At 44.0% G+C, this 22,693-nt stretch overlaps 2 protein-coding genes across 5 annotated transcripts in view; one reads left to right on the forward strand and one right to left on the reverse strand.

Annotated features, from left to right (window-relative positions):
• Positions 1 to 998: 998 nt before the first annotated feature.
• VTI1B (vesicle transport through interaction with t-SNAREs 1B) lies at positions 999 to 14,742 on the forward strand. Of its 3 annotated transcripts, XR_013961209.1 has the most exons (7): positions 1,004 to 1,519; positions 4,475 to 4,533; positions 6,689 to 6,880; positions 9,965 to 10,138; positions 10,478 to 10,633; positions 11,678 to 11,739; positions 14,414 to 14,736. XR_013961209.1 is itself a non-coding variant. In XM_080680234.1 (6 exons), exons 1-6 carry the CDS (start codon positions 1,405 to 1,407, stop codon positions 14,508 to 14,510), a joined length of 699 nt encoding a protein of 232 aa, XP_080536360.1. In that variant the 5' UTR covers positions 999 to 1,404; the 3' UTR covers positions 14,511 to 14,742. The 3 variants fall into 3 exon arrangements, 2 of the variants coding, with proteins under 2 accessions (XP_080536360.1, XP_080536361.1); XM_080680234.1 differs by lacking the exon at positions 10,478 to 10,633 and having other exon boundaries at positions 999 to 1,519; positions 14,414 to 14,742; XM_080680235.1 differs by lacking the exons at positions 1,004 to 1,519; positions 10,478 to 10,633 and adding an exon at positions 1,684 to 1,694 and having other exon boundaries at positions 14,414 to 14,742.
• The window catches only part of ARG2 (arginase 2), a 37,387-nt gene continuing 29,390 nt past the window's right edge, over positions 14,697 to 22,693 (reverse strand). For both annotated transcript variants that reach the window (XM_080680082.1, XM_080680083.1), the window contains exons 4-8: positions 22,494 to 22,653; positions 21,531 to 21,625; positions 21,252 to 21,356; positions 18,363 to 18,499; positions 14,697 to 15,184 (exon numbers count right to left, since the gene is read on the reverse strand). In XM_080680082.1, coding sequence (XP_080536208.1) covers positions 14,979 to 15,184; positions 18,363 to 18,499; positions 21,252 to 21,356; positions 21,531 to 21,625; positions 22,494 to 22,653 — 703 coding nt within the window. In that variant the 3' untranslated portion in view covers positions 14,697 to 14,978. The remainder of the gene's footprint in view (positions 15,185 to 18,362; positions 18,500 to 21,251; positions 21,357 to 21,530; positions 21,626 to 22,493; positions 22,654 to 22,693) is intronic.

The following is a 22,693-nucleotide window of genomic DNA, read 5'->3' on the forward strand; positions in this document are numbered from 1 at the left end:
AGAAGAAACACTTCATTCTAAGAATAATTTGTCCCAGAGTCTTTCTACCATACAGTCTCAACTGAAATGCCATTAACTTCAGGTGTGTGATAATTTGATCATTCATTCACCCATTTTCTACTTTTCTTTGGTGATGCTGTTCAAAGATTACTTTTTCCACTCCAGGTTAGCTCTCCTTTTGTACTTGCCCCTTCGGTAACTATGGGATTTTACAGTACACTGCCGCGGACAATCTCAGGCTTTGTTCTCTCTATATGCTTAATTTTAGGAGATCAACAAGTTTCTTGAATCAATAGTTAATGAACTCAATCTAATCAAAATAAGGGTCCAGGAGATTAAAATCACCAAATCGTCCTCCTGAACAGACATGTATCTTTTAATGTGTGGGCAGTTTTAAATACTGGACTGCCAAATAAACATTTCATAACGGGCTCCATAGGCAAACCATGACATCGGTGAAAATAGGAATTCTCTTCCATGGAACCACGAAAACCCATGGAGTGCAGGAAAGAACTTGAACACGTTACACTTAGTAGGAATGAGACTTGAATCCGGGTCCCCCTTGCTCACCACGTTATAAATTACCCAGGCGCAGAGTGAATCTTTTAATCACCAACACATGGCCTTGACCCTGCACAGTGACTATTAACATTAAACATCTGCTGAGTTCATATTTTGGGGGTCACAATGCCCGGTGACCACTTCTGAAAGCAGGTGTCCCCTGGTTGCTTGACCTCCCCTCGAGGGCAGGCAGGAACCTGGCCACCTTTCCAGGGCTGAAAACTAACCTTCGGTCAGCACGTGAACTAAGTCAAGGGGGCCAAAAAGTGCGATGACAAGATAAGGTCCAGTCGCACGCCGACACCAAACCAACATGCTCAGCATCACCCCTGGGCAGCAGCGGCGCCCGGGGAACCACCGCGCCCCTCAACTCGTGACCTCGGGGTAGGCCCGCCCTCCCCGCCGAACTACAGCCCCCGGCATGCACTGCAGCGTCCGCCCTACGCCCGGAGGCGGGGCCCTGAGCGGGGCGGCCGCGCTGCCCGACCCGCGGTCCCCTCAGCCCCTCCGCTGTGACGCTTTCCCCGAGCCCGCACTGGGTGTTTCCGGAGGTTTGAGACTCCCGCCAGCCAGGGTGCGCCGCCGGCTTTAGTGGAGCCTCCCGGGCAGCGCAGCCCGCCCGCCTTTCCGACAGGCTTTTGCGCCCGGCGCCCCCTCGGTGATGGCGTGAAGAGGGTGGGCGTTTCGGTCCGGAGGCCCCTGCTGCGGCCCCGGAAACGTCTTTTCCTGGCGGCCGCGGTGGTGGTCGCCGTGATGCCTGCGGGGCTGGGTGGCTGACCACCGTGGGTGGAGCGGGCCCGGGTCCCGAATCTCGGCGGCCGCTGCTCGAGCGCGTCCTGCGCCATGGCCACCTCCGCCGCCTCCTCGGAGCATTTCGAGAAGCTGCACGAGATCTTCCGCGGCCTCCATGAAGACCTACGGGGGGTGCCGGAGCGGCTCCTGGGGACTGGGGGGACAGGTGAGGCGGGGCGGGCCGGGGACTGGGGGGACAGGTGAGGCGGGGCGGGCCGGGGACTGGGGGGACAGGTGAGGCGGGGCGGGCCGGGGACTGAAGGGACAGATGAGGCGGGGCGGGCCGGGCCGGGGACTGAGGGGACAGGTGAGGCGGGGCGGGCCGGGGACTGGGGGGACAGGTGAGGCGGGGCGGGCCGGGGACTGAAGGGACAGATGAGGCGGGGCGGGCCGGGGACTGAGGGGACAGGTGAGGCGGGGCGGGCCGGGGGCTCCGGGGACAGGTGAGGCGGGGCGGGCCGGGGACTGAGGGGACAGGTGAGGCGGGGCGGGCCGGGGACTGAAGGGACAGGTGAGGCGCGGCGGGCCGAGCCCTGGGAACTGGGCCCCGCGTGCTCTGGGAGGAGAAGCCCCCACTCTCTTCCCAGACCCGAGCCCTCCTCGCTGCTCTCCTGGTGCTCCAACTGCCCCCTCTAGAGCTGGCGGGGCCCAGGACCTCCCCGCTGCCAAGTAGGGTGCTCAGTGGTGGACCACAGAGTGTCGTTTCCTTGGGATTCTTCAGCCTCCAAATTTTTCTCATCTCACTTTCACTGCGGCAAGTATAGGAGACTTCAAAGATTCGGTTTTGTGTTTCAGTAAAATTGATTGCCCTCTGTATTTTGTTTTATATATTTAAATGATTATTTTCAAAAGAGGTCCATAGTTTTCAACAGACTGGCAAAGGGGCCGTAGCACCAAAAGGGTTGAGAACACCCAAAGGAATCATAGTTTGGGGGGTTGGTAAATATCAGTTTTGGGGGTTTGGTCTTTAAAATCAGGATTGTGGCATTTAGGTGTGTGGTCCTCTTGGGAACTTTCTGCTAGACTGTTTCCTGCCCCATTATTTCAAAATTCAGATTGCTGCAAGCTTTGCCTGGAGGAGCTAGAGTTCTGTAAAATCTGTAGGAAGCACAGTTCTTTGTCTGGTGGAAAAGTTCAGGGGTCAGTTTGTGTTAGCTATGTGAGTTACCCAAAGTCATATGAATTGAATGGTGAGAGTGAAATTCATACATTTGTTTAACTTGTATTTATTGGGAGAGGTTATTGGGTGCTCGATTCTGCTCCAGATGCTGTTAATATTGCAAATTGCAGTGAAAAGATTTATAATCCCCATTTTAGTGGGTTGATGATAATATATAAATACTAGAGGCCCGGTGCATGAGATTCCTGCAGTCGGGGGAGGGGGGGGGGACCCCTTCTTAGCCCCGCCTGCGCCCTCTCGCAGTCTGGGACTCCCAGTGGGCAGTCGGACATCCTTACAAAGCGAGGCTCCCACCACTGCTGCTGCACTGGCCAGCTGTGAGCCCAGCTTCTGGCTGAGCTGCTCCCCTTGTGGGAGCAAACTGACCACCAGGGGGCAACTTCTGTGTTGAGCATCTGCCCCCTGGTGGTCAGTGTGTGTCATAGCGCCATAGCTCAGTTGTTCTGCTGCCCTTATGTCAATTTGCATATTAGCCTTTTATTAGATAGGACTGGAGGCCTGGTGCATGAAATTCATGCACGGGGGGGGGGGGGAGGGTCCCCCCCTCAGCCCAGCCTGCACCCTCTCCAATCGGGGGCCCTCAGGGGATATCTGACTGATCCTGGGGATCGGGCCTAAACTGGCAGTCGGACATCCCTCTCACAATCTGGGACCACTGGCGCCTAACTGCTCACCTGCCTGCCTGCCTGATCACCCCTAACTGCCCCCCCACCCCCGCTGGCCTGATCACCCCCAACTGCCCCCCCCTGCCGGCCTGGTCGCCCCATGCAGCCTGCTGCTCAGGTTGTTTGGCCGCCCCTCACTAACTCCCCTGCCAGCCTGGTCGCCCCATGCAGCCTGCTGCTTGGGTTGTTTGGTCGCCCCTCGCTAACCCCCCTGCCAGCCTGGTAGCCCCACGCAGCCTGTTTGGTCGTCTGTTCAGTGGCGATGGTCGCTTAGGCTTTTATATATATAGCTAGGATAGGATGAAGAGACCCTGTTAAGGGCAACACAGGCATACCTCATTTTATTGCTGTTCTCCTGTTTTGTTTACCAGGTGACAGCATGCTAGGACTCCCTTCATCCTTTCTGTCATGTCCAAGTACCATTTTTACTATTACTTAATTGCTTTCTTTATATCAACTTATTTCATGTAAAATACATTTTTTAATACATGAAGTTATTTAAAATAAAATTTTATATCACTACTTTAAATGGGAAATCTGTAAAACCTATCTAAATGGTCAGAAAAATACAAGGAAGGCAAAACAATGCTGTCTTAGTTCGATGTCAGTTGCTTTGAAGCTGAAGCCTCTAAAGACATACTGGCACCAAAAAGACATGATACGAAGGATTGAAAGAGAATCAAAAGGGGTGACTTTCTTACTGAGTCAGTTCCATACCACCACCAGTGGGTATGGCAGAGAAACAAGTGCTACAATGTGCAGCTTCCCCAGTGAGCAGAATAGGTGGGCTTTTCATTTGTTTTGCAGAAAAGCAGTGGATGAGGGTTAAATAGAAAAGTGCTTTATGGTGTGCGTGAAGGAGGGGACCCGGATTTCAGAAGCAGTATTGTTAAGCATTCTCATTGATGATAGTGTGTCTGGTCTTTCTGTTAGGATTGGGTAACAGTGATTAACTTAGACTACTAGTATAGTGCTTCTTAACAGGGACACTATTGGCTTTTGGGGCCAGGTCATTGCTATGCAGGACTGTCCCAAGCATGGATATTCTTGTTCCCTAGGCACTAACTAAATGCCAGTACTAATACTCTCCCTTTCCCCTTCCCCTAGTCATTGTCATAACAAGTTCCCATACTTTTCTAAATGCCTTTTAGAAGTGATTAAGAGCTATTACCCCCAACAAGGAAGGAATGGGGAGTTTATTCTACTCAGAGGGAATGGGATCTACAAATGTATGGAAGCAGGACTGAGCATTTGAGACAGGTGTTATCTTTTCCAGAAGAGAAGAAGAAATTGATCAGAAATTTTGATGAAAAGCAACAGGAAGCAAATGAAACGGTGAGAACAGAGAACAGGTCCTTGTTTCTTTTATCTGGTGTTCATCTTTTCCAAAACTAATGCTTATGACCTGATCACAGATTAATTGTTCCTGCGTACTGATCCTGATTTTGATTATTTTTGACTAAATGAGACCAGTTGATGGGGATGGGTGTTGGGGGTAGGGGTTAACAAACACAAATGGGTAAAGCTAGAAGACTGTCCCAAAGTGAGGCTTTGATAATACATTAAAAAAAAAGATGTCCACCAAGATCATTCATTTTCTTTGTTAAACATATTGTCACAAAATGTAGCTCACAGGTGGTTCTAAGTCACTTTCCCTTCCGTTTTAAAAGAGCATTGTGACTGGATTTGGCATCTTGGGTAAGACATTCAAGGACAGGATGAGTTCCCAATCAGAACCCAAAGCTGTCAGAAGTTGGACCGGGTTGCTGAGCAGTGTAACTGTCAGAAGTTGGACCAAAGCTGTCAGAAGTTGGACCGGGTTGCTGAGCAGTGTAACAACTGCTTCTCTCTTAATCTGAGGCTTTAAAAATAATAATAATAAAGCTTTGCTCTTACCTATTAGAAGAATCCTGTCTCCATTATGCTGTAGCTTTAGCAGACCCTTCAGGAGATTGGGGCTAAAATCCAGGTCCCTAGTAGTACTAGGCAGAAATAGTTGCCCCTAGTTTTTGCTACCCCAGCATAGACTGAGAAGAAAAATTCTTTTTAAACCAGAGAACTTCCTTATTGCTTGAAGAACAACTTCCCTATTTCAGTGAAGTTCTGAGAAGTTAAGTTTATCTCCATCCTTTTCTCTGTTGCACATCTATTTTAAGCAGGATCAGACTGTGGAGCCTATCTCCTTCATAATGGGAATACTAGAAACTTTTCTTTTTCCAAACTTATTTTTACTGATTTCAGAGAGGTAGGGAGAGGGAAAGAGAGACAGAAACATCAATGATGAGAATCATTGACCTCTGCCTCCTGCACACCCCACACTGGTGATTGAGCCCACAACCCGGGCATATGCCCTGACTGGGAATCGAACCATGACCTCCCTGTTCATAGGTCAACGTTCAACCACTGAGCCATGCCGGCTGAGCTAGAAACTTTTCTTGATACCTGAGTATAGATGGGCATATCCATGGTACCTGTTCAAAGCCAGTCTTCTTTTTTGGTTAACATCTTGGTAGCATTTAAAAAATGTTTTAGCTTACACTGATTTATTTGGTGCTTTCTTTCTTTGAACTTAGCAAAAGTAACCCCATCCTAGGCAGATGAAAATAATTTATGTCCTCTTGTGTACATATTCAGGCTTTATATTTTACTTATCCCAAACAGATGGAAATCTCTGACATGGAGACCATTGATTTTCAGACAGAGGTGGAAGAAGAAAAGAACCTTTATGCCAGATCCTTATCATTTTTGTACAGTACACCTCAAAGTGCTTCATGATAGCACCTGAACCAAAACAGGCTAAGAACTCGGTATACTAAAAAGAGAATTTGACGATTTTGAATCCTGACTTCTCTTTTTATGTAATATTGAGGTTTTTCCAGGTTTTTGTTTTTTTTAATCCTCACCCCAGCATATTTTTTCCATTGATTTTTTAGAGAGCATGGAAGGGAGGGTGGAGGGGGAGAAAGAGAGAAAAACATCAACCTGAGAGAGACACATTGATTGGTTGCCTCCTGCATGTGCTCCAACCAGGGCAGGGGATTGAATCTGCAACCAAGGTACGTGCCCTTGACTGGGAATTGAACTCTTGACCCTTCAGTCTGCAGGCTGACGCTGTAGCCACTGAGCAAATTGGCCAGGGCAGTTTTTTCAAGTCTTAGATATGAAATAGAAATAATATTTCCTGCCTTGTTGATTTGCTATGAGGATTAAGTTAATGCATATAAAAATGTTTAATAAGCTATAAGGTACTTGTTCATTTTTTCACTCATTCATCACATACTTTCTGAATACCCTAGTCTTTGCTTGATAGGCACTGGGCAGACATCAGAGGAGTGGAGTGAGTGTGTCACACATGGTCCCTGCCCCCGTGGAGCATATCATTGAGTACTTATTTTGGGTTGTCTGGAGTTGGATTAGTCCAAACTAGGCATGTGTCAAGATGAAACAGAAAAGAACCAGGCCGTCCACTCACTATTTTCTGCCTTCCTAGCTGGCAGAGATGGAAGAGGAACTACGTTATGCACCCCTGTCTTTTCGTAACCCTATGATGTCTAAGCTTCGAAACTACCGGAAGGACCTTGCCAAACTTCACCGGGAAGTGAGAAGCACGCCTTTGACAGCCACACCTGGGGGCCGAGGAGACATGAAATATGGCACATACACTGTAGAGAATGAGCATATGGTAAGCTTCAGTTGTTTTTTTCCCCTTTGGGCCTATGTACAAGAATTAACCATATCGTGGAGTACAGTTCATGTTACAGTGTATACTGCACTACACTAGTTCCCCCACCGTCCTCTTTCCTGCATCCAGTTCTCCTTTTCTTGGGTATTTACTGTATTTAATGCAGATCTTTCCAAACCATATGCTTATTTACTTTTCTTTGTATCCTTCATATGTAAAACAGTGCTTGGTATGTAGCGATGGTACGCAAGTGTTACCTAATCTTATTATATCTGAACTCTGTATTCTGACCCATTGATCTAGTTTCTTTCTCACTCTCACATATGCCCAAAAAATTCAGTTAGATTTTTGACTTATCAGAGTATTGTTACAAAATTAACACAAGCTTTCTTTTACATTTATATGATGACCCTGTAGCCCAGATACAGTAGAGAAGGCAGGATGCTTCTTAAGAAGGGGCTAATGCCTTGCTCTGTTGCAATAGAAAGTGAGCCAGATTGCCTCTTGCCTCAGTATTCTGATTTATTAAGTTAGACTGACTGGATAGAAAAATCTATATTCTGAAACTATCTAGAGAAGCTAGAGAGTTAAAGGAATAAAACTTCAGAAAGCTTAAACAATGTGTTGCTTTTGGGGTTGTATTCCATAGGGCAAAGTTGAAATGGCCTGGCAAGTAGCATAGGAGAGAAATGGAAGTGCAGGTTGCACATATGTAGAAAAGCTGATACCATTTTAAACAAATCCCATTTCATGATGCATCCTTATTATAGTTGAAGAGACATTCAGATGCTGCTGGCCTGACATTGCTGATGTCAAAACTAGAGTATTTGAGAATGGTGTAAAATTTTCCAAGTTCACTTGTGAAGGGAGGGACTGGAAAAAGGCAGGCAAGGCAGGTGGAGCTTGTTAAAGAGAGATGAGAGGTGAAAGTGACTTTGGTCATTTATTACACACACACACACACACACACACACACACACACACACACAAAACCCAAAACAAAAAAGGGAATAATTTTGCTTTAAAATGATCAGTTTCAGAAATTATAAACACAGTTTAGATATATACCACTTTCAGTAGAATTATTGTTCCAAATCTGATATTGATTTATGTGATCTTACCATCTTTTCCTGTTCTTTCTCAACCTAATCAGTTGAAAACCCCCATCTTTTATTTTTAAAAAGCCTTATTCCTGCTGCTTTTAAGCTAAAGTACCTGGGGTTTAGTTTAATCTCATTCACTAGTTTCCTCATCCACTGGTCCATATACCATGTATGAGGAATTCTTGTTACTTCTGATCTGGGAACCTGTTTTTTACTTTTTTTTTTTTAATGTTTATAGATTAGAGAGAGGGAGGATGGGAGGAAAGACATCAATGTGAGAGAGAAACATGAACTGATTGCCTCCTGTGGATTGAGTCTGCAAGCTAGGTATGTGTCCTGACTGGGAATTGAACACATGACCTTTTGGTTTATGGGACGATGCTCCAACCAACTGAGCCACACCAAACAGGGTCCATTTTTGGCTTCTTGATGGTGGGATCTAGTGTTCAGTAATAGGCCCTGTGAACTGGCCCCTTTTTTAATGTGTGTGTGTATGGTGTATACATGTATGCTTTAAAAGATATTCTTAATTATTTAAAAGTATTTTTAATTTTAATATTTTTAATAATTTAATATTTGTATTTATAATTTTGAAAGAGAGAGAGATCTATCCATTGTTCCACTTATTTATGCATTCATTGGTTGACCCTGTATGTGCCCTGACCAGGATTAAACCCAAAACCTTGGAGTATTGGGACGGCGCTTTAACCAACTGAGCTACCTGGCCATAGCTAAGAACTAGAGCTACACCCATTTCTGTCAGTGGTTAATTCTGGCCTGACAAAGGCTACTTGTTTCCTCATGTCTTCTGTGCTCAGGATTATAGGTGGAGTAAAACTTCGATGGGGATTTAGAAAATTAGGGCACTTGGGAAATTAGGGCAGCTAGGCCACCTTACTTGGCCCTAAATAACTTCTTCCCTGAGAATCACCAGTGTGGCCACTTAAGTTTTTTCAGTTTTTGTTTTCTGTTTGGCTTGATGTGAAATTCTTTGGGGGCTTACCAAGATTGTGGCCACTTAAGTTTTTCTTCCAGAAAGTGGCAGTGTCCCACCCAGACTTCTCATTGATTTCTATATGTACTGAAAATGATTAGCTTATGCATGGTCCCTTAATCCTCAGTACCAATCAGGTAGGAATCTTCAGTGAATTAATATGTTCTAGGGCTGTAGAGTTTAGTTGGCTTGGTTGCTGCCCATCAGTTATAAGCTACCTGCATTTTCAAGTAGCTCCTACACCCCAAATCTGGGCCACTGCTTCTCAGAAGTTGCTACTTCAGGAAGCACATGAACCAGTTCAAATTCATTACAAAAATGGGAAAATGCTCTGATGTTTTTAATCCTCCTTACCTTGCCTCACTGAAGTATAACAGGCAGTGCAGTGAGAGGTATTGTGATCCTGATTGGATTCCAAGTCCTGCTTTAGTCTGACCTTGAATAGGATCTTGGAGTTCATTACCATCCTTGTATGTTTTAAAATAAAGAAAATTAGCCTAGCCAGCGTGGCTCAAGGATTGAGTGTCGACCTAGAAACCAGGAAGTCACTCTTTGATTCCTAGTCAGGGCACCTCCCCAGGTTTTGGGCTCAATCCCCAGTAGGTGGCATGGAAGCAGCCAAACAATAAAAATATATTTAAAAAATAATAGTAATGAAAATTAGTCCTGGCCAATGTGGCTCAGTTGGTTGAGTGTTCTCCTGTACACCAAGAGGTCACTGGTTCGATTCCTAGTCAGGGCACATGCCCAGGTTTCAGCTCTATCTCAAGTAGGGGGCATGCAGGAGGCAGCCAATTGCTGTTTTTCTCTCATCAGTGTTTCTAACTCTCCCTTCCTCTCTCTCTAAAATCAATAAAAACTTATTTCAAAAAATAATGAAACTTATTGCACACTATATCCCTTCTTACATGAGTGGTCATAAGGATTGTGCTGGCAATTACTTTATAGTGGAAGAAGTCTGACATTTCTCTTTCATAATCCTGTCAGAATCAGCTACAGTCTCAGAGGGTATTGCTTTTGCAAGGCACTGACAGCCTGAACCGGGCCACCCAGAGTATTGAGCGTTCTCATCGGATCGCCACAGAAACTGACCAGATTGGCTCGGAAATTATAGAAGAGCTAGGGGAGCAACGTGACCAGTTGGAACGTACCAAAAATAGAGTAAGTAAGGGCGAATGAGGAAAGGGGCAAGAGTGGGTAAAGTAGGTGGGCCCATTAAACCCTGATGGCTTGCTCCTGCCCAAAGCTTCAGCAATTCTGAATTCAGAGTAAATGGCCTTTAGGGCCCTATGCTTTTCTTAGTTTTTAGTTTGCATGTCTGAGAGATCTCCCTTGGAAGTAATTTTAACTCTAAGATTTAGAGATCATTGGAGGGGGGAAAAAGAAAGACTGAAGAAACTTGATTTCTGCATTTCTGTTCAAATAAACATAAGATTGCAGCCACTCCATCCTTTTATTCCTGTATTACCACTCTGAGGTTTTGATTTCTCTTACATCTAGTGGGATATTCTGCTATTCTTATGAAAGGATCATCTGACAAGATCCTAGTTTTCCTGTCATTTAGAACCAAGGCTATTTTCCACATGTCATAAAATAGTACCACTGACAATTTGTAGAGGTTCAATCCTGGACTGTAACTCTGTTCTGTTACCTAAGGTAAGCTGGATCATTGTGGGAAGCAAATGGAAATAGGCCAGTGTTGGCTGTATTGGGGCCTCTAATCTATCACTCTAAAAGGCTCTGAAAACTAACATTCCTTTCCATACATCTGCATGGAAATTTTGGAAATAGTACAATTTGCCAATGGAATGCTGTGCTCTTTATAGCACGAGGCAAATCTAAACTAAAAAACAGATACTGTGGGCAAGATTTAAATGAGAAAATATGGTTCAGTGTGGGGGTTTGAGATAATTTCCTCATATATCTTAATAGCTCTAATTTTCCATTCTTAAAATGAGTCAGAATGATGCCCTTCCCTCTGTGAAAATTCACAATAAAGTAGAAAATTTAAGGTAAACTCTAGAAAAGGTAGCTTACTTACAGACTGTTCTGATTTTTTACTCTTATACATACCAGGTGAATTGGCTGAATTCAAAAGCCAAGGAATGGTCTCAGATCAACTTACCAAGGCCACTGGGGATTGGAGACAGATGGCAAGTGGCATCTGTTGAAATATCCTCCAGCTATATAGATTAGTACCAGGCAAGCAAAAGGGAAAGGTTTAAAAAAAAAAAAAAAAAAAAAAAGGCTTAAAAGGATTAATTCCTTTCACAATTCAATGTAAGTATCTCTTAAAGGGATAAAGAATAACCATATCCCAGGAGTGGTAATCCACCAGCCTATGAAAACAGACTGTAACTCAAGAGGCTCTCCTGGAGTTAGACTGGTGAAATTCAAATCTTAAATTGCTTCAGTTACTGGCAAGGTGTACACTTGAAGCCTTTCTGTTTTGAGTAGCCAAGCATGAGCTCTGTCCCAGAAGTCCCTTACACAGCCTTGGGCTATAATTCCTAAACCTACTTGACAAGTACTAAAGTATCTTGTCCTCTCCAGTTTCTTCTAATTTTACTCAGAGGCCATCTTTTAAATTGGTTTGATTTCAACATATCCTCAATGCCCACTGTCAGTTTAAGAATATTCAAATTCTGGAATGTATACTTTTGAAAGAAGGGGAAAATAATCGCTATTTTCTCTTCTCAGCTGGTAAACACAAATGAAAACTTGAGCAAAAGTCGAAAGATTCTCCGGTCAATGTCCAGAAAGTAAGTTTTAAAAATAGTCACAAAATTAATTTCTCTTAACTCTCATGCCTGTCAATCAAGAGTGTAAAAGCTTTAAACTGTGACTTGCAAAGGTTCTAATAAAGCTGAAGAAATAAAGAATATTGTCTTGTGTAGTTAAATATCCCAAGACAAAATCTTTTGTTAAAAGTGTATGCTGCTCTGATTTGGAACAGTGTAAAATTTGTCCTCTGAAAGCATATATATATATATATATATATATATATATATACACACATACATATATATACACACATATATATGTGTGTGTGTGTGTGTATAATATATATTTGTATATAAAATTTTAGAGAGGAAGGGAGAGAGAGAGAGAGAAACATAAATGATGAGAGTCATTGATTTGCTGCCTCCTGCACGCCCTCTAGCTGGCAACTTAGGCATGTGCCCTGACCAGGAATCAAGCTGTTACACCCACGCTGGCTGGACCACTGAAAGTACTTTTATTCCCAACTTACATTCCTTAGAGAAAACAGCACATGGGAGTAATACAGCTTCATATTTGTAAAAACTTGATTAGAGCCGAAACCGGTTTGGCTCAGTGGATAGAGCGTCAGCCTGCGGACTGAAGGTCCCGGGTTCGATTCCGGTCAAGGGCATGTGCCTTGGTTGCGGGCACATCCTCAGTGGGAGGTGTGCAGGAGGCAGCTGATCGATGTTTCTCTCTCATCGATGTTTCTAGCTCTCTATCCCTCTCCCTTCCTCTCTGTGAAATATCAATAAAATATATTTAAAAAAAAACAAAAAAAACTTGATTAGAAAACTATTTTCACTACTACTGCTTAATACTTACTTTTGGCTCTGCTTGCTCTTCATCGGAGTCAATCCCTTACCTGGGAATTCTGTCTTGTTAGCAAGAAGTTGTTTTAAAAAAACCCTTGATGTAAGTGCTGACAACAAAATGAATTTGGGGTAAGTGGTAGTGTGCATGGATCAAAATCACAACTGAGTCATGGAATTATCAGAAGAGTGAGATTTTCCTAAACAGTTGTAAATTCCTTATGGAATAGGGGGAAACCTTCAGTTTAGAGTGAACATGAGAACTAGAGATTGGATTCTTTGTATTAACAAAAGACAGTGGATTTTTCTTTGACGCTCCTCTATTGCCTTTGTAGAGATACCCATGGGAAAAAGAGAAAAAGAAAGGTACTACCCAGCTTCTGGTTACTTGGCACCTGTCCCTGTGCTGCACGTCAGCCCTGGCTAGTCTGCCACAAATACTCCTCTAACATATGCTCACAACTGTAGTATGTAACTGATATGGCTCTATATGATTAGATGATACTATGTTGCTAACTTTGAAATATGATTCAGCCTGATTTCAGAATAGGTGTATTTTTTCATATTATATTTAATACTATTTTCCTAACTAGACCCTCCTAGAAAAGCTAGTTCTCAAGTTAAGAAGTAGCCCTGGTTGGGTGGATCGGTTGGTTGGAGCATCATCCTGTACACCAAAAGGTTGCATGGTTTGATCCCTGGTTGGGTTGCGTTATGGGAGGCAACTTCTCACATTGATGTTTCTCTCTCCCCCTTCCTCTCTCTCAAGTCAATAAAAACATGTCCTCAGGTGAGGTTTTAAAAAAATAAAGTGAGGAAGTAACTACTATTTGAAGACATTTTAGAATAAAAAAAAACATTTTTACCTTTGATATAGTCCCAGTTTTCAACATTACTGTGAGGTAGATAGTGTTTTTTCTCTGTGATAGCTAAAGAAGCTTTCGAGTTGTCTCTTAACCAGCTAAAGAACCTTATACTGGCATACCTTGAATTATTGTGCTTCGCAGAGACCGCATTTTTTTTTTACAAATTGAAAGTTTGTGTCAAGCAATTTATAAGTGCCATTTTTCCAATAAGCTCATTTTTAAATTAAGGTATGCATGTGTTTTTTTTTAGACATAATGTTATTGCACACTTAATAGACTTTAGTCTAGTGCAGTGGTCAGCAAACTCAGTCAACAGAGCCAAATATCAACAGTACAACAATTGAAATTTCTTTTGAGAGCCGAAAACCGACTTCTGCGCATGGGCCACGAAGTTTCAATTGCACTGTACATGCGTGCCCGCACGTGGTGTTTTGTGGAAGAGCCACACTCAAGGGGCCAAAGAGCCGCATGTAGCTCGCGAGCCACAGTTTGCCGACCACTTGTCTAGTGTAAACATAACATATGCATTGCGAAACAAAAAAATTCATGTGACTCACTTTGTTACTGTATTCGCTTTATTGGTCTGGAACCAAGCCCGCAATATTTTTGTGGTATGCCTGTATATACTTATTGCTAAGTGGCTATGAGATCAAACAAAAATTCAGTCTACTTTACAGTGTCTGGCCTTGGTCCCACGTCAAACCTTAATGTATTAAGAATGGAAAGAGTCCAGTTGGCATGGCTCGGTGGTTGAGCATTGAACTATGAACCAGGAGGTCATGGTTCGATTCCCAGTCAGAGCACATGCCTGGGTTGTGGGCTCAGATCCCCAGTGTAGGGCGTGCAGGAGGCAGCTGATAAATGATTCTCTCTCATCGATGTTTCTATTTCTCTTTCCCTATCCCTTCCTCTCTGAAATAAAAAGATTTTTTAAAAAGAATGGAAAGTAATAAAGTTATTCAGACTTCTGACTGCTCACTTGTTTCTGTTTGTAGAGTGACAACCAACAAGCTGCTACTTTCCATTGTCATCTTACTGGAGATAGCCATCCTGGGAGGCCTGGTTTATTACAAATTCTTTCGCAAGCACTAAACTCCCTGCACGGAAGGGTTTGTGAACCAGAACTTTGACCCTGAGAATGAATATTGTTACAGATGTGGAATAAGTGTACTGCTGCTGTGAGCTAACGGTTCAAGGATGTACTGTGTAGCCAGATTGTGGGAAGAGGGAGGGAAGATGGAAAACAAGTTAATGTGAAGAAACAGCAACAAGACCAGTGTGATATACCAAGGTAATAAATGCTGTTTATGACTTCTTTAAATTTACATGTACTCCAACATATTAATACCCCATGAATTGCAAAAAAACCCACGAATACATTTACATTAGTATCATTGGTCACCAAAATGGAGAGGGAAAGGAAAATTTACAATTGTGAGAATACGCAAATGTTCTCATTAAGGCAGTATTGACCCAGATGACCATGTAGTATCTGCCCCCTCAAACACCTCACAACTCTGGAATGCCCATTGTGACGAATGTGTCAGCATACAGTATTTCCTAAATTCTCACACGTTCTTCATTTTCTGATTCATGTGGTGAACTGGGAGTAGGAAGTTGGTCATAGACATTGTGCCCTCCTTCCCTTGTCTGACCAAAACTTGAAGCAATCACATCCACTGCCAGGCCAGCTGTAGCCTTGGCCTCTTCATCTGAAGCAGCCAACTGAGGATTAACTTCAACAAGATCCAGTGCTGACAGCAACCCTGAAAGAACAAAGTGTGACAAAACCTCAAAAAATCCCCTAGCTGCTGCTTTCAGTAAGGGTCGTACCACCTGGACAGAATAAACCAAGGTAAAAAAACAACCATTTTCTACTATAACAGTCACTGTCAGGAAACCCCTTATACCTTATTAAAATACTGCTATATCGCTCTGGCCAGTGTGGTTGGGCATTGTCCTATGCACCAAGAGTTCACCAGTTCAATTCCCCATCAGGGCACATGCCCAAGTTGCAGGCTTAATCCCCAGTAGGGGGCGTGCAGGAGGCAGCTGATCGTTCTCTCCCTTTCTCAAATCAAAAAAAATTAAAAACACACACACAACACCAGCCCTAACCAGCGTGCTTGGTGGTTAGAGCATCAGTCTGTGAACCAAAGTGTTACAGGTTCAATTCTGATCAAGGGCATGTACCTGGGTTGCAGGTTCCCTACCCTCACTGGTGGGGGAGGCAACCAATTGATGTGACTCACATCGAGGTTTCTCTCTCTCCCTTCTGCCTTCCCATTCTCTCTAAAATCAATGGGGAAAATATATCCTCCAGTAAGGATTAACAAAAAAAACAAAAACAAAAAACCCCAAGCACCAAACTACTGCTATATTAGAGTAGAATTGAAACCTTGAAGGTAATAAAATCAATCATCCCTCTTCAACTGACATACAAGGCATAGCTGGGGGTTGTGGGTCAAGGAGTTCCCAACCTACTTGTTGGGAAAATATGTGCCATTCCAATATTAAGGAACTTTCCAGATGCCTGCCTGCCTGCCTGCCTGTTAGCCAGAACTCTCTTCCCACTTTTGACTCTGATGCTGTATCCACGTACTTAAGGCACCACGTGCCTTGAAGTATAGTTACTACTGCAGATCTTATTCTCACTCCTGCAGGTCTGAGCTCTGAGGGCAGATTCTACATTTATTCCGCCCCCCACCACCACTCCCTCATCCCCACTTCTCTGGGGTAGTTAACTTTTTAGTTGGGTATTCTGAGTGAAGTTAATCTACCTTTTCTTTTTTTTTTAAATATATTTTATTGATTTTTTACAGAGATGAAGGAAGAAGGATAGATAGTCAGAAACATCGATGAGAGAGGAACATCGATCAGCTGCCTCTTGCACACCTCCTACTGGGGATGTGCCCGCAACCAAGTTACATGCCCTTGACCGGAATCGAACCAGGGACCTTTCAGTCCGCAGGCCGACGCTCTATCCACTGAGCCAAACCGGTTTTGGCTAATCTACCTTTTCAAGAGTTATCTGAACAAACTAGTATTTGAGAATACAAGTATCTGAGAATATTTAGAGTGACCATAAAGCCTGGAAACATGAGTGACTATTGCTAATGGTTTATTGGTATTACATTATAGTACACTAGAGGCCCAGTGCATGAAATTCATGCAAGGGGCTCAGCCCTCGCAGCCCTGGTTTCGTCGGGAAGGACGTCCAGAAGCTTGTTCAGCTGTCCAGTCTAATTAGCATATTACGCTTTTATTATTATAGATGATATGCTCATTGCCATTACATCTGTTCAGTGTTAGCAATGTATAGTTCAGTGCACTGTGCAAAACTTTGGTGAGCAGCACATTACTGTACCACTTCCACCAGTTCCTGCACATGCATCTGCATCTCTGATAACTTGTGTGTCCGAATTCCACCGACTAAAGCTGGGCCTTCAGCAGAGCCCAGAAGTAATCAAGAGGGTTTGAGCTCTTAAAAAATACATATTACCCATGTTTTTCTATATTATTGCCACCCTGTAAATTATTTAAGCAAACTATTTTATGTGTCTAATTGACAGTGTCATGATAGACAGTCGTTTAGAATACAGTAACATTGCAACAGGAGAGAGAGGGTCAAGGTATGACCACCGCCCCTTCTAAGTACTAGCTGTTACTAAGCCCTGCCTCTAGTGGTGTCACTGGGAACCAAAATGGAGGATCGAACTCCCAGGTTCACTTGCCACCAACACAAGGACGATTAACATCTAAGATTGTGAGCCTGAGAATGAGACTACCTTGCCTCTGTCAGATCTGATAGGTAAGCATTATTTTCCTTTCTGTAGTGCCTAAGAGTCTAGTTGGCTCCAGAGCCAGGGAGACCATTTCTCAATTCCCACATCCATCCCAACTGGTCAAGGGTTTCCTATCGCCCTGGCTAGACCTTTCAGTCTGGGGTCTTTATGCTATTTAGACCCTAATTTCATGAGATGATATTGAAGTATCATGCAGGAGTTGTTTAAATTTTGCAATTAAAGGTCATTTAAAGTAGCCTTAAAACTAAGAAGCTTTCAGACAAATGGAAACAGCTACCCTGACTGGTGTTGCGCAGTGGTTAGGGCCTCAGCCTGCTCACCAAAGGGTCTCGGTTTCAATTCCTGGTCAAGGGCACGTACCTGGGTTGCAGGTTTGATTCCCTCAACCCCCCTTTGGGATGCGCATAGGAGGCAACTAATCGATGTGTCTCTCTCACATCAATCTTTCTCTTTCTCTTTCCCTCCCTCCCTTCTACTCTCTCTGAAAAGCAGTGGAAAAAATATTCTCAGGTGAGGATTAACAAAATAAAAAAATTTTATTTTTTAAAGAAAGAAATTGTTTGTAAACAAATATGAGTTTTGGGACAGTAACTCCTTGGTAGCCACTCTTGATAAACCTAGCATTCATTTTATTAATCTTTCTGTCAGCCATTTATTTTCCACTGTTCCTGTATTAAAGCTCCTATTAAACAAGCTCCAATATAAGACTTGCTCTACATGTAGCTTTGAAATATCTCCAAGGGAAGCTTTAACTTCGCATTCCTAACTCCGAGCGAACCAACTTCTTAATTGAAGGTAAAAATTAGAGCTAGTTCGTGTTGGCTTTTAATCTTAATTGGCCTTTGGACAGTGCAGATGCAAAGAACTGCTTTAGTTTGGCAGGTTATTCTTGTGTATACTAAGTGTTTAAGAAGACAACTTTTTATGCAGTATTACCTTACCATATTTTGGTATGAGCCAGATGCAAACATGCCTCTAAATGACTATCCCTTAGTAGCCTGACCGCATGACTTTTAGCAATAACCAGGTTAGGCAAAAACAATGTCTACAATGACATGAAAAGTAGAAAAGATGCCTCTGGCAGACAAGAGGCTTCACCATATTTACCTATGTAGTGAACAGGTTAATCACTACTTACCTGTGTTGTGTATTTCCTCAGTAATATACATGCCTTCTCGATAGGTCAGTCCCCCTACAACAGGAGTTCCTGTGGCTGGAGCCAGTGTAGGGTCAAATGCATCAATATCAAAACTCAGATGGATTGGCCTTTGTCTTCTTGAAAGGAGAAGGATAAGAGAATAGTCATTTGGTTGTGCCTGAACATTCATGCTCCCTGCAGAAGCAACTTCTTGATTTTGTTGCTGTTAGTCCTGGTACTTTGTTAATGCATCAAATTTCCAGGTTTTCTATTTTAGAAGTTACTGAGTATTTGCCTATTAATTTTTATACTCCATTTCATAATTTTGCCATGTTCTGTGTGCCTTAGACTAATTCCAATTTATATTTTTGACTTACCCTGAGAATTAAATTAAAGCCTCTTACATTAACAATTGTCAGTAGAGGGAATTCTTCACTTTCATATGACCTTGGGCTCTGATAGATTCTAATTTCATTTGTATTACATTTGCTTTTATTCTCTCAGAGTGTAACATTAGCTGAACTTAAGTCTGACTTTAGATTTGAAATCTTTTTTTAAAATACGTTATTAATTTTAGAGAGAGGAAGGAGAGGGGATCGGGGAGAGAGAGAAACATCAATCAGCTGCCTCCTGCACTCCTCCTACTGGGGATCAAGCCCACAACTTGGGCATGTGTCCTGACTGGGAGTCAAATTGGTGACCTCTTGGCACATGGGACAATGCTCAACCAACTGAGCCACAACGGCCAGGGTTAGATCTGCAATCTTATCATCGCCCGATTCTAACTTTAATTTATCCCAGGTGTCCAATGACTGAAACTAATATATGACACCTATATGCTAAACAACTAAATTTCTTAGCAGATGGCAGTTAAAAAGACTCAGCACTGAGAAAATGCTCTTACTAGCATTTGATTAGCATTCACCTGCCATCTTTATCCACTACCAAGTTTTGCTTAATATAAAACTTCCTTCAGTTGGCCATGGCTAGTGTGGCTCAGTTGGAGCATCATCCTGTACATTGAAAGGTCACAGGTTTGATTCCTGGTCAGAGTACATACCCAGGTTTTGGGTTTGATCGCTGGTTGGGGTATGTACAGGAGGCAACTGATCGATGTCTCTTACATCTCTCTCTCTTCCTCGCCCTCCCCCCTTCCTCTCTCTAAAATAAATTTGAAAGGGCATATCCTCAGATGAGGATTAAAAACAAAAACAAAAAAAAACTCCTTTCAGATGAAGAAATAGTGAGGCTAGGAAGAATGGTACAATTAGAACAATGAATGCTTCTCATCTCAAAAGATAAGCATTAAAAATGGAGCTAAAGAGAAATTCATGAGAGAGAGAGAATCTGGGCAATGATTTCAAGGAAACCCCCTTGCAACCCCAGAGGAAGAATATTACCTACTAGAGGCCCGGTGCACGAAATTCGTGCACGGGGTGGGGGGGGGGTGTCCCTCAGCCTAGCCTGCACCCTCTCCAATCTGGGACCCCTCGAGGGATGTCCAACTGCCCGTTTAGGCCCGATCCCAGTAGAATCGGGCCTAAACGGGCAGTCGGACATCCCTCTCACAATCCAGGACTGCTGGCTCCCAACTGCTCGCCTGCCTGCCTTCCTGATTGCCCCTAACTGCTTCTGCCTGCCAGCCTGATCACCCCCTAACCACTCCCCTGCCAGCCTGTTTGCCCCTAACTGCCCTCCTCTGCAGGCCTGGTCACCCCTAACTGCCCTCCCCTGCAGGCCTGGTCACCCCTAACTGCTCTCCCCTGCAGGCCTGTGTCCCTCCCAACTGCCTTTCCCCTGCAGGCCTGGTCGCCCCCAACTTCCCTCCTCTGACAGCCGGGTCACCCCTAACTGCCCTTCCCTGCAGGCCTGGTCGCCCCAACTTCCCTCCTCTGCCGGCTTGGTCACCCCTAACTGCCCTCCCTTGGAGACCTGGTCCCTCCCAACTGCCCTCCCCTGCTGGCCTGGTCCCTCCCAACTGCCCTCCCTTGCTGGCCATCTTGTGGTGGCCATCTTGTGTCCACATGGGGGCAGGATCTTTGATCACATGGGGGCAGCCATCTTGTGTGTTGGAGTGATGGTCAATCTGCATATTACTCTTTTATTAGATAGGCTAGAGGCCTGGTGCATGGGTGGGGGCCAGCTGGTTTGCCCTGAAGGGTGTCCCGGATCAGGGTGGGGGTTCCCTTGGGGCGTGGGGCAGCCTGGGTGAGGGGCCTGTGGTGGTTTGCAGGCTGGCCACACCCCCTGGCGACCCAAGCAGAGGCCCTGGGATCTGGGGTTTGTTTATCTTCTACAGTGAAACTTTGTAGCCTGGAGCAGAGCCAAGCCTTCTGCTTGCTCCGAGGTGGCAGCCATTTCTGTTTGGGCCCACCAGGGCTGCAGAAGCTTGGCTTCCTCCATAGCCGGGGGCAACCCTAGACTCCTGCTCTTTCCAGATCCTTGGCTGCCGCCATTTCTGTTTGGGTTTATGTAACTTCTATCATTGAAACTTTGTAGCCTTGAGTGGAGGCCTAGGCCGGCAAGGGCAGGCAGAAAGCGTGGCTTCCTCCATTGCCGGGGAAACCCATGCCTCCCTCCTGCTCTCTGTGGCCGTAGCCATCTTGGTTGGGTTTATTTGCATATTTGCTCCTGATTGGCTGGTGGGAGTGGCTGGTGGGCGTGGCTTGTGGGTATAGCGGAGTGATGGTTAATTTGCATATTACTCTTTTATTAGATAGGATGTTTCATATTCTCCCTTTCTAAATTATTTGAAATTTTTATACATACATGTTTTGCTTTTATTTGAAAGAAAAGCTACTATCAAGAGAAAAGCTAAAGTATGCTGCCCCCTGGGAGCTGCTGTATTACCCTGGGAACCTAGTGTAGACATCTGTTGTAGTTACTTACTTGCCAATCAGCAGATCAGATGTCTGTTCCATGACCTTCTGGATACCAAGTCTATCTATGTCTCTCATGGAAAAATACTGGATATCATAATTCTTTAAAATAAAACTGTAATGAGATAGAAAGGAAGGAATCATTAGTTTAAATAGCAAGTTAAATGCACATTTAGATGGGGTTTTGTCTTTACAGTGGTCTACAACAAGTTAAGGCAAGGAACAACTTATCAAATGGAACGGAAATGGCCAGGATGGGCCCAAAGTTTAACCCTATATCTCAACTTACTGTTCAGGAGGGTCCACATCTCTTAGACCAATATACACAATACTTTGGGAAGAGATACAAGGTTTGATCCAGGAAAATCCTGGGAGCTGTGGCACCTATATAGACAGAGGAATTAACAGGATTCATCAAGGATTTTTGGTCTCGCCAAGATAATCACCACATGCTTCCCATTATATGCAGTTTGCTTTGTCATCCATCTACAAGGTATGCTTAAGCAACACAAGACACACTTGATCTGGGAAGAAAATTGATACAAGTAGAAATGATTCAGAAAGGCAACTGAAGAACACAGTATAGCATTCTCAAGCAGAATAAAAATTTCTTCTCCTAAGGTGGTCTTGGTTTCTCATTAACTTACCTAAATAGCAGGAGTACTGCTGATTAGCCCTTTTCATATTATTTTTAGAATTATTTACAGATTGGTTCTTGGAACATAACCCAGTTGTCATCTCAAGTTGCTGGCAGCCAAAACATGAATTCTGCCTAATGAATAACCTTTGTTATTCCTGGTTTAACTTGGCCCCTCACTGAGGGGAGGGATAAACAGATTCTAGTCTATGCCTAGACTCCAGTGTCTTTTGAACAGCCTAGAAAAATATTACCTAGAGGTAATCATGGTTTTACTTGGATTCTAGACAAATGCGTCTGAAAGTGAGGCCTGGGAGCCTGTAACCAAGAAGTGCTCAAGCTGTGGGTTTTCTGATCACTAGAGTTACCCAGTACCACCTTCCTTTCTTAGATGATTATGAACCCCCAAGAGCAGGGACCATCTTTATATCCCTAGTCATGTTTATATTTCTAGCATCTAACAGACTGCCTGGCCCATAATAATGTTTGATGAACAAATGAAGACGTTGTAAGCATTTCTACCACTGGCAACCCATCCTTCACAGAAATCTTACTGAACTGGACCCTCAAGCCCCTGCAAGCCATTCGACTTTCTTTTCATCTTGGCCTACTGACCTTGTCCTGTAGTTCTCGGAGGAGAAAGGAAACGGGCTGTCCATGGAGACATCCAGATGAAGTGGTGAGGGGTGTATTGATGTCAGCATGGGCATCAACCCAGATCACACAAAGGTCTGGGCAGTGCCGGGCGTGGCCACTAATGGTACCAATTGCCAAGCTGTAAAGAACAAATATAGATAACCCTTGAACAACAGGTT

The sequence above is a fragment of the Plecotus auritus genome (assembly GCF_963455305.1).
Source record: "Plecotus auritus genome assembly, chromosome: 1".
In the NCBI taxonomy this organism is placed as follows: domain Eukaryota; kingdom Metazoa; phylum Chordata; class Mammalia; order Chiroptera; family Vespertilionidae; genus Plecotus; species Plecotus auritus.